This window comes from Paralichthys olivaceus, chromosome 16, assembly GCF_024713975.1.
Source record: "Paralichthys olivaceus isolate ysfri-2021 chromosome 16, ASM2471397v2, whole genome shotgun sequence".
Lineage (NCBI taxonomy): Eukaryota > Metazoa > Chordata > Actinopteri > Pleuronectiformes > Paralichthyidae > Paralichthys > Paralichthys olivaceus.
In genome coordinates, this window is record NC_091108.1 from 20,410,818 (window position 1) to 20,422,878 (window position 12,061).

At 40.1% G+C, this 12,061-nt stretch overlaps 1 protein-coding gene across 6 annotated transcripts in view; it reads left to right on the top strand.

Annotated features, from left to right (window-relative positions):
- map4l (microtubule associated protein 4 like) overlaps nucleotides 1-11,327 on the top strand; it is an 89,016-nt gene extending 77,689 nt beyond the window's left edge. For 4 of the 6 annotated variants that reach the window (XM_020105176.2, XM_020105194.2, XM_020105203.2 and 1 more), the window contains 6 exons: nucleotides 798-857; nucleotides 3,262-3,354; nucleotides 5,614-5,695; nucleotides 5,789-5,898; nucleotides 6,088-6,280; nucleotides 7,146-8,442. In XM_020105176.2, coding sequence (XP_019960735.2) covers nucleotides 798-857; nucleotides 3,262-3,354; nucleotides 5,614-5,695; nucleotides 5,789-5,898; nucleotides 6,088-6,280; nucleotides 7,146-7,150 — 543 coding nt within the window. In that variant the 3' untranslated portion in view covers nucleotides 7,151-8,442. Of the gene's footprint in view, nucleotides 1-797; nucleotides 858-3,261; nucleotides 3,355-5,613; nucleotides 5,696-5,788; nucleotides 5,899-6,087; nucleotides 6,281-7,145 lie in introns of all 6 variants that reach the window. The other 2 variants (XM_020105185.2, XM_069510893.1) reach the window with 2 other exon arrangements.
- The last annotated feature ends 734 nt before the right edge of the window (nucleotides 11,328-12,061 follow it).

Here is a 12,061-nt window from a genome sequence, read left to right on the forward strand (position 1 = left end):
CTTTAATGCGCTTTCCTTTGGGTTTTTATTCTTCTGTACATTCTGATGCATCTGTCCATGTGTCTGCATGATTTGCATACAAGCTCACTTTGTGTTCTCCTGCATGAGTCATAACTGCGTGTAAGTCTGGAACTGCTTCATCTTGGCTTCAATATGTCGATTTAACAGTTTCATAGAGGCGCAGGTTTAAAATCAAACCTTTAATTTTAATTTTAAGTGAATCCTCGTCTCCTGTGTGTCACATCGCTCCATGTTCCCTTAAACCTCTCCTGCCTGGTCTTACCGGTGGAGCAGGATAAACGTAAACACCCCCACCGCATTTGTGCTCATTCGTTTTCTGCTGATATTTGATTGGCTCTTGCCTCAGACACAGTGGATTTAAAAGGTCTGACTGTAGTTCTGCTCCAGTTTTCTGCCAATCGAACGGTGTCATCATCCATCTCATGCAGTATATTGGACGTGTGTAAAGGTATCTGTTAATCAATCCTGCCATTTGATCGGCCCATGATTAAATCTCACATGTAATTGGTGCTTCTACCATTTATTTAATGTTATTCATACACCCACACATTTGGCTAATGGACTTGGTTCATTTGGCTGCTTTTTGATAAAAATAATTCAATGCTGTCATACACTGAGCTTCCCCTTTTGATTGGCTGTAATAGACCCCACACACTCATCTCCCACCGTTTTACCAGCCCCATATCCCCACCACTCTACCTGCTGTTCCACCCCGTTGTGTTGTGGTATGTGGTTTGCAAGATGGTGTATTGACCAGGGGGTGGTTGTCTCCCCAGGTCTCCTCCACCCAGAACAACAAGACATCAGACCCCTGCACCCCTGCTGCCAAGGCCAGAGTAAGTCCCCACCATCGACACCCTCACAGCTCACACATAGCGTCCAACCTCCTCTCTGCATTCACCACCCACACAGCTCATTGCACATCCACACCCTTACTCTTCTCTGTTAGCAGCACATTTAAACACATGTAAATAGGACTGTCAGATCATACTGAAGTTTGGATTCTGTAAATTATTATTAACAAAAAGTTTTCTTAGACACAGACTGAAGCATTATTACCATAGTCACTATCTTCTGATAAATAATTTAATTATTTGAAAATGATGCATAAAGACTTTGCTCTAAACAAACTACAAATATACATTATACATTACAACTCTCTGCTCTGTAGCGCTACCTTGTACAAAACTCTACAATCTCTCAAAAATGTCATCTCATTTACATTTTCATTTTCGTACCATCTTAACGTTTACATGCACTGAGCATTATATATTGTAAACTACATTCAGACATCGGTTTTCACCAATATCATCAACTACTTTTCTGTATCCATCTTTCCACCTCAGTGGGCACTTATGACCCATTTTTAATCCTCGAACAAAATAGAATTGACTGAGGAGGCAGCCATTGACGTCATTGTATTACAGACGTATTGACTGTACATCCCATTTCCACCAGTCTATGTGTTTTTGCAAGTCACCACTGACACTACTGACCTCATGACTCCTTCCAAAGTGCAACAGTAACAAATGAAGCTGATATCATTTGAAGACAGGACGAAACAGCAAGCAAGTACAAGAGACCGAAAATACACACATCTAAATTCCAAGTGTTGACAAGGACAACAGGAGCTTTTGTGCATTTCCTGTGTGTTAGTTGTAGATGTGTATTCTGCAACTCAGAACCCTATATCACCACAATGACATTACCGCAGTATGTGCACATCCAGGTTTTTAACAGTGTGCACACTACAGTGAAAGAGAGTGTGCATGGACAAACACAGACAGCATCCAGAGAACCAACTAACCAGAGACACCGTGTGTGTCCGTGTCATCTGTTGTTGGAAACTTTCAGTCATTGAAAAGCAGTAAAGAAACCCTATCCTTGAGTCTCACTTAACCTTTGCTTACTTGTCTTGTTGTAATATCGGGAAAGCTACAATTATTATTCCTGGATAAAACTTTCCATCGCTAGTATTAAAAATAGATCTAATGGAAATTTAAGGCCATGAAAACCATTACCTTGCACCAAATGCAGGTTTTTAATTAAATTTGTATGTTTGTACTGTGCCATTAGAGAGGAAAAAATAAGAGAGGAAGAATTCAGCCCTATATACTGGTTACTGCATTTTGTGTGTGTGTGTGTGTGTGTCTGTGTGTGTGTGTGTATTGTGCACACTCACACATTAAGCATATTAGTGCTAACTGCTTTGTGAGTCATCCTTTGCTGGTGCTCCCTGCGTCATCATGCCACTTTCATCTAATAGACGGAGACTAATATAAAAGACAGAGAGGATGGAGGTGTTCAGGTCTGCTGCAGAGGCTTTGACTGCAGGGCTGGGTGGGAGTTAGGGGTTGTGGGAATATGGGACATAGAGTTGTGACAGAGTTCCACATCTTCTGATCCTTCCTAAACTCTGTGTGTTAGGTTTGACTATAGATTGTAAATAAAGATGTACAATGCGTCATTTGCAGCCAGTGTCTGCGAGTCTAGAGAGGTCTTGCCGATACATGACGAGACAGTCTCAGATGTCAATCATGACGTTTTGCCCCATCCATAATGCATTAAATGACTAATTCAAACCAAATTTAAAAATCATGTCTGATACTAACTGAAATGGTAGAAATGATCTTTGAGGAAAACATTTTTGATGTGTACTCAATGTACTCTATGTCCCTTTATTAGTCGCTTGCAGACGCTTCTGTTCACAACAGCATGTGTTAATGCAAAAATCACTTTCTGTCAAGTGTTCAATTATTTTGCATGCGTTGTGCTCTGTCTTGTTTCCAGTGTTTCAGTGTCCTGTGCTTTTTCAGTTTTAGTTGAACCTGTAAATGGAAGCGCTCTGTTGTTATTCAGTCAGCATCCTCTTCTTTTGGTAAACCAACACTGATTCCTTTATGATTCTGTCCCATCAGCTGTGCCTTCATTTTAAACCACAATGTTTTGTTTTATTATTTTTGAACTGGTGAAATTACAGACACTGCTTTCACTGAACTCATGAGCAGGAATTGCAATTTGATTTGAATCACAGAATTTCTTCCATACTTACAGTACAAGGCTGCTCTGTTTTCTGTTAACTTCAGCAGCCAGCTGATCTGCTCTTTCCTGCTGCTCATGACTTTCTTTCTTTCTCTCTCTCTCTCTTTCTTTCTCTCTCTCTTGCTTTCTTTCTATCTCTCTTGCTTTCTTCCTTTCCTTCTTTCTTTCTTGTCTGTGTGTCTGCCTGCTTGTCTTTAGGTTCAGATAGTGCACAAAAAGTTGGACTTCAGCCATGTCACGTCTCGCTGTGGCTCCAAGGACAATATCAAACATGTCCCTGGAGGTGGCAATGTAAGTACTGCTGCAGCTGGAGGCAGACCCTGGTTAGGATGGACACGTCGTATTTTATTCAAATTTATCCTTATTTTGAACGTTGTTGCTCAAAATTGCTTACACTCGATTGGGCTGTATTTACACAGGAACATAGTTCTTCAGCACATATTCACATTTTTTTACTTGACAAGTAGTAAAAGCTAAACAACCACTTTTTTAGACTTTATCCTTTTAGACTTTTAGACTCCTTATTTAAACAATAATGAGAAAATCTGATCATTTCTTATAAGAAATCTAATTTCACTGATTTAGAATCAAAATCCCTTAATCTGTTACCAGCACACAAATCCAGAAAATCTCATTTCAGAGACAATTGAAGTTCAACTTGAACAATGCACAAAGTCTCCTCTTCCCATATCAGACATTGATGTGAAAGGTTGTGATTTAAAAGTAACCAACAATCAGTGCACACTAATTAGCACATGATTGTCTCCCACTGTTTGCATATGGGATTGACTTCACTCAATGTCCCTCTGTCTACCCTTCCAGATGTTGTTCCTGTTTGCTCTATAAACACCTGCTGCACTATCACTGTGTCTTTGGCCTGCTCTCACATTCCCCACTTATTGAACAAAATGCAAAACGTGTATCCTCTGCAGTGACATGATTGACTGTGTTAGTGTGTAAATAGTTACCATGTATTTATGTTTGCTCATGCTACAATATAGAAAGTCATATTTGTGTTGATCCCAAAGAAGCTTTTAAATCCACAGCAGAAAGTGGAGTTATATACTCACAAATAACTAATATATACAGTATATATAAATATCATACTGTATATCTGCCACATACTGCATGTGGGGCAACTGTAATTGGTAAGGCAATACAACGCAAATACAAGGTATTAATTATAGAGAAAAATGGATACTACGAAAAATGTCATAGGAATATAGTAACATGTTCTAAAGTTGCGCCAATGCATTTTCTTTAGTTATTTAAGTCCCTTTTGTTGCATTTCCTTCCACAGAGTATTAGTTTGATAAGGAAATGTTTGGAAGCAGTTGACTTAAGGGATAATTTTAGTTAAATCAGTGTGATATTTAAAATGGTTGCTTATCAAGAGTTTTGATCCAGAAGGAGTGGAAGTTCTTAGTTTTTCTGTTTTTATTCTTGTGATATGGCTTGTTTCTCATTAAATTACAACTTTATTCTTGTAATATTATGAATAATCTTTAATAGTCTCATTCTTAAATGTGGCTCATACTCATAGCTACCTCAGTCTAAAATTTCCTGGTCATAAATTTGGTTCTTCAATGTTTTTTTAACTTGTCATTGAACCTCTAATGTTGCTGATTTCAATCAGGCAATCAGACTTAATGATGGTTTGTTTGCATATAAAAGTTTGCACCTCTGTGGGTCATGGTTGTTTTAAAGTCTTCCTGACTGTCATCAAAGAAATAAATCTGATTGCCAAATCACACACTGTCAGGACGGTCGGGGAGGACGTTCTTTCAGACTCCATTAGTGCCAGCAGCTGTCAGAACACTCAGGAGTTCTCCCCGTGATCCTGGGCACACGCTCTCGTGATGTGACAACGACCTAACAACTACCTGCTCCCTCCCTCCAACTGCTGTCTGTCCTGATTCTACAGCATAAATGGTGCATCATTAACCAGCTGAACAAAACAGAGAGTCACCTTCATTAAGAATAGAACAGGTCAGAGGAGGGAATCAAGCACGGAATGTCATCCTCTCTTTAAATGCCCCAGCTGCATGATCATGGATGACAGGGATCTTCTTAAGTATATACAGTATACATTGAAATATATACAGTATACAGCAGTAGTATGTGTACATTGAAATATATACAATATACAATAGGAGTATATACAGTGTACTTTAAAGTATATACAGTTTACATTGAAATATATACAGTATACACCAGTAATATGTATATGTTGAAGTGTATACTGAATACAATAGGAATATATACAGTATACATTAAATGACATAAAGTATACTGCAGTAGTATATATACATTTAAGTATTTACAGTGTGCAAGTCCTGTATAAATTAAAGCATATACTTTATGAAGAATTAGTATATACAATAAACAGTAGTAGTGTGTGTACATATGTACATAGGTTAAGATAGTATACAGTAGTAGTATTTACAATATACACTGTACATGTACAATTTATAGCAGTTGTATTGTACTATTCCATTGAAAGTGGTGTCTTTATAAAGAGGCTACATTTGAATCTGTTCATCTCTCCAGGTGCAGATCCTGAGTAAGAAGGTTGATGTGAGCAAGGTGACCTCCAAATGTGGCTCTAAGGACAACATCAAATACAAGCCAGGTTCGACTGAACCGTCTGTTCTCTCCTCCTCTGTTCCCCTCCATTTAAACTCTGTCCCATTCTATTCTATTCTGTTGTTCTTTTTTATCCTAGGTGGTGGTGATGTGAAGATTGAGTCCCATAAGCAAAACATTAAGGCTAAGTCTAAGATTGGCTCTCTGGATAATGTGGGCCCCGGCAACGGACAGACCAATGGACACAAGGTCAAACTTAAACTGAATATTATCAGTTAACAGGCCGTGAACGTCTCAGGTTCTGCTGAATCACTGTGCTTTTACTGACCTACGCCACTAGATGGTGTGGTTGCATGAGAGCAGTAAGCTGTAAAAAAAAAACATTGTTCCTTGTGTGCATCTGTGTCCCTGCCCCTGTGTGTCTATATTTTGCTACAGGAGGAGAAAGCAGAGGAGAAGACAACTTCACCCCCAAGTGGTGCTCCAGCAACAGGACCAGCAGGCGTTGCTAAGGCAACAGCACCCGGAGGTGTTGCTAAGGAGAATGGGGCGAAGGAGTCCGCACCTTCTCCTTTCGGGGGGGATGGACTGAGGGAGCCCCTTAGCATAGACAAGCGCATCACTGAGACAAGTAAGTGGAAACACACGTGTGCACACAGCGGCCAATCTGTGATGTCATGAAGTCACTACTGTAATACAAATTTATATAAGATTTAAGAAAAATAAAAGCAAATAAAAGTCTAAGTAAATGTAACTGAATCCCGTTGTTGCAATCATCACACCAATTTGAATGTATATGCACCTTCGAATTTTAGAATCTTGATTTGCAAACTGAAGCATCATGAACAGAGGATCCAGGCACTAGAATAACTATGTTGAGGGGAAACAAATGTAACTTAAAAAGACGATCCCCTGGATCAGTGACTGGTCATGAGGTACGCTCATTTACTGCTCATTCAGGTGTCTGGCTGACAATTGGTCAAGTGAACACATCGCTGCCCCCCAGCCCCCTTTGTTGAACAATGCCCGTCAAAAGAGCCACATGACCACAACGTAAATGAAAACTTATATGACAAGAAGAGGGAAAGGTGTTTGTGTATGCCTGATATCTGCTACATGTGTGAGGGCGTGAGGTGGTCAAAGTAACAGATGCTTTGCCAATAAATGAAATAATGAAGGGCCCTACAGAGTGAAGATCAGGATGTGTTAGGGGATACATTTATCTCTGGCACTACAGCTGGCCTCCAGACTCTCTGAGTTCAGAGAGACACCAGACTTCTGCCACCTGACGCAGTTGCCAAATTCTGCCCTAATTGATGGATGTGCTGTAGTGCTAACACAATCTAAAACATATTTCATGACGGCAATGACAGCCTGTTAAAGACCATCTGGCTGGTTAAATATAAAGCCTGGAAATTTCCCCCTGTCTCTGTATTGCTTTCTCTCCTTTTATCTCCTTCTTCTTTCTTCTTAATCCAGTTTGTTCCCTTCCTCAGATTGAGTCCCAGTGACTTGTAGAGTTTGGTGGGACACGCATGGCCCTTGCCGACCTGCCAATCAACAGGCCAACCTACCAACCACAGCGCAGTCACTTCCCTCTCGCCCCGCCCTTCATCTCGCCCACCGCAGCACCAAACTGAACGATCGCCTCTCAGTGTTTCTCTGGGGTCTGCTTGCCAGCCTCCCGCTACCAACCCTGACCTCTGACCTCTCGACATCCTCGGGTTGACCTTTGGCCTCACCTGTAACAGAGAACAGCACTTGCTGTTTGTCTGTGTTTCTCCTTGTGGGATACCACCAGCTTCTCGACTCATAAAACTCCCCTCTAAGCACTTAGATAACCTCAACACCTAAAAAACCCCTACGCAATAAAACCACCATCGTAGTCAATGCTGTATTAACTATATTGAGCAGGTTTTTCATAGAAGATTTCCATTTATGAATCTAATTCTTATTTAAACATGTGTACTTGTGGCCCAGACACCCTCACAACAGAGTTTTGAGGCTTAACTCTTTCACAATTCAAAACCACTTTTATCCTTCAATGCCAATGTCCCCAGTCCTTATTCATTTAGCTCACACTAACCAGCTGAGGGCTTGCTAGCAGCCAGCAGCACGACGAGACTGTCAAGTCGGCTTAAAATCAACACATTCCAGCCTCCCAGGCAGCCAGCAATTATTTCCAGATCTATATTATCTACAGCTCTGCACGATGTCTGATTATAGATCATTCAGATTTAATCCTACATTACTTCTCTTGGTATTATTGCACCGGTTTATCTCTAAGAGTATAGCATAAGAGTAGAGTAGATACAGAAATGTATATGAAGATGGTCAGTGCAGAAAGTTTTAGGACGTCAGATAATTCCTGTGTTATGTTTTAAAGTATTCATTGGCAGTACTTGTGAGGCACTTTAAAGATACAATAAAGTGAATGAGTTTGTGATAGTCATCAAGGTAGGTGGGCGTAAAGTTATAGGGGGTCATGTGCTTCTGGGTAGCCTTGGCTCAAAGAGGATTTGGCACTGAACACAGTTATTTGATACTGGAGCCAAATATTTTTCTAAGTTAAGATGTGTTTGACCTTGAAGGAGTGAACACTGATTCAAGCTGAAGGAGTGAAACTGAACAAGAGCAGCTAACACTTGATGGCTAGTGTTAGATCTTGCGAGCTGCTGCACCCTTAAGTCAAGTAATGTGATAGCATTGATGCACATGGTATTGTATGTAGCACTTTCCTTGTTGTAGACATTGTGAACCACCTCGCCACAAGCTGCAGTTTAAAGTCCAAAAGACACCACAACTTAAAGTGGTGAAATGTTTTGGCAAAATCACTGAACTTCAGCAGATAATCAGTGGTTTGTCTGTGGGCAAAGTAAAAGCATGCAAATGTTTTTATAATGACTTTTAATTTGACCTGTGAGTCCAAAAGTGGTTTTCATATTTTTTTTCAAAATCTGTTTTTATTTAAGAATCCCCTCCCAGAGTATATACTGACAGAGGAGGGTTAGGCTTTGCAGACACTTGAGATCAGAGGACAGAATAAACTCTTGTGTCTGACGTAGCTCTTGTAATTTCAATGCCTGCCAGGGTCTTAGAGGTTTGTTTGCCAGCTACAGTAGATGTAGCCCCTGTGAGTAGTCCCTGCAACTCCAAGCCTCTAGATCCAGGCTGTGGATGAGTTTTGTTTTGCCACTTTCTGGTGTGACAGGGCTTCAATTCACAGTAACACAATATCTTGAATATTTGTTCATGCAACAAGGCAAAACACTTGGGCTTAACAGAGATACTATTTGGTTATGTCAGCACTGCAGACCTCTTCAGTTTGGATTATTGAAAGTAAAAAAAGCACCTTATATTCAATATTAAATAAAAAAATACTCACTGTGTTACTTACAACCACCCAACTTTAAATAAGCTCATACACTCATATCCCACAAACCTAATGGGCACTGAAATGTTTAGTCTTTTCAGTATGTCCGTATCTGCCACAGTACATGTTACCCTCTGTTCTCCCGCACCATAATATTTTGGTTCCAACACTGTCTGATCTCTCTGACAGCGAGATAGTGATACCAAACCTCCCCCGTATCCTCAGTCCCACTCATAGACATGAACAGAAGTCCCCTATGGAGGGGGGGACCCCAGCAGTCACCCTGAGCTGCGTCTAGTACATATAGCCCTAATGTGGCTATTAGAGACGGACAGACAGACGGACCGCACCCATCCTCTTGCGCATGTGGCACGTCTTGGTCATTCGGTTCATCCCAGTGGGATCAGGTCCTCCCACCAGCCAGTGCGTCTTAGAAACCCACTCTGTGAAACCTGCTAACTTTCTTCACACAAACACACAAATAAGCACAGATTCATCCACAAAAGCACACACGCTTGTTAGTGTGCATACACACACACACAGAAATCAGCACATATACACATATACGGTATGATACACGAACACAAGGCAGCACCCTAAAATAAAAACGGTATGCTGCTCATAAAGACATTTCTCTGTTGTAGAATGAAACCAACTCTTTATTGTGTTTTGGTGGTCTATGCTGATATTGTTAAAACAATGATGAGCTGTGTCGGTGTGTCGTTCCTGCCATAGTCATTGTTGGACGTTTGCATCATAGGCTCACCTTGTGCTGTCTCATTTTTGTCTATTTCCTCCTCTGGTGTTCCACTCTGACATTGTTGACAGTAATACAGTGATCAGGAACACCTCCTGTTACCTGCTCATACATATGAGGGACAGACAGACAGAGAATGACCACAGAGTTTGACAGGTTAGAAGAGCAGCGAGTTTGCTTGCAGGAAGAGCCGTCCATTTAAGGGAATAATGTTACATTCATGGCAAGTCTGACAATTTCTTTTAAGTGATTTACTTATTTATTTATTAGATACTCTCTAGTTGAACTTACTAAAAGCTACTACCAAGCCAATTCATGTTACTACTGCACAGACGTTTCTAGGTATCTGTTTCTTTGGCATATATTTTACCGTAGTGTATATAGATGGACGCAAATTGCTCTTTCTAATGCTGTTTTTTTACACACTAGTTAAGCCTTGTTTGTAATGTATATGATAACACTGGATATACAAAAGACATATTAAAAAAGAGCTATTTACAATTGTTAAATTATTCAACTTCACTGGACGCAGCTCCAAAATGCCATGAATGCAGCAGTATTTCAACGAGGCAAAGAAGGGCCTGCAAATACAGCAGCTGGCACTATCCAGAGGTTTTTCAAGTTGTCTTTCTATTGAACAAGTCAGTCCTTGGCAAATAGAAATCCACAATTTAAATGATTGAACAATTTAAAATAGTCGTAGCACACAAAATCAAATCAATGATTAACGAGAAATAAGCTCCAAGTTTGAGGGAATTCTTTTTGTTGCTGTTTCCACAATCTTCAATGATCTACCATGGAGAAAAGGTGTGAAACACCCTTTTTTTTTTAAATTTTTTAATTAATCTAATAAATAGTTTTGGCATTTTAGATTCCATTAAAACAACACTGTGATGTGACTTTGATTTACAGAACACAAGCGTTGTGATGTGTTACACCATTAAAATTAATCGAAGCAGAAGCGTCTTTAAGGAGAGGGCCCTGTCTATTCACTGTAATTCTATGCATTATGCACTATAGGCCGGGATGGTCTCCACTGAAACTATGAAGGATTGGTGACATGTTTGTGGTGTTTTGCCGTACCTGTCAGATGTGTGAAGTGTTGCTACTGCATCCGTCCTGCAGAGAGTGTTGCTTAGCTTCTGGAACACTGATAGTCTGGCTCTGAGACCAAACAAAGGCTGGCTGAGAAACCTCACATCACCATTTATGGAACTACTGTAGAGTTACTTGCTGTTCTCATTTAAACTAGCTTTGATGGCCACACTTAGTTATTGTGTCTGGAATCGTACAGCTATCAAAACCATATGAGTAATGTACAGTTTCCCCTTAAAGCTCTAAAGTCCTGTGCACTTTGAACACACCCTTGATATACTGAGGCAATGTAAAAGTTGCTCATATTTAATATTGTACTGTTGCTCCAAATCATCGTCATGAGATGCCTAAAAGTAAAACACGTGGATCATATGTAAGAAAAAAAAGGGAAAAAAAGAAAAGAACATAGGGATGAATGCTCTTTGATAGGTGATAGACAGTGGTTTGTGTGTATAGAAGTAGGAAGAAGTTCTAGTCTTAGGGTGTGTTGGAAGCTCAGTGAAAAGTATCATATGATGGAATGAGTTCAAGTTGGATATCATGGGTGACACAATGGTGACCCTTTACTGTATCTTGGTCAGCTTCATGGGTTTTAGTGGTACTTTGGCTATTTGTGTTGTGCTGTTGGTATTGATAGTTCAACACTGAAATCTCCAGTCTGCCATCATGTTGTTCCTCTAACACTGACATAAAGTTAAAGTTTCCATGAAGTCCAGGGAGCTAGGCCACGAGAGGACTGGCATCAAGGTACAGCATCATGAGTGTCATGGTTGAATTCCAGTCCTCTAGCATATGGTATGTTAAGTAATGTTCAAAAGAGAAGATAGCAACTTGCAGCAACTTCATTTGGATGAGTTGCGTTTAAACCTATGAGGTCTCCTTCCTTGTGCCATTGTGTACACAGGAAGTGAGTGAAGCCAGATAGACAGAGGGTTTTGGGTGTTGGTGATGATAAAGAGTGGGATTCAGTTTGAAAATGTATGAATCTACAGTAAAATCAAGAAAAAATCAATATTGATACTAGCACCTCAAAAGTCTCATATATGGGTTGGGCAATACTTCGTAGTGTATGCTAAAGCAGCGGCACATGGATCTATCCAATAGAAGCAAATATCTGGTCCCGAAACATCACTTTTAGATAAGGAAAATGAAACACTAATTGCACTAATTATGTGAGGCGTAAAGTT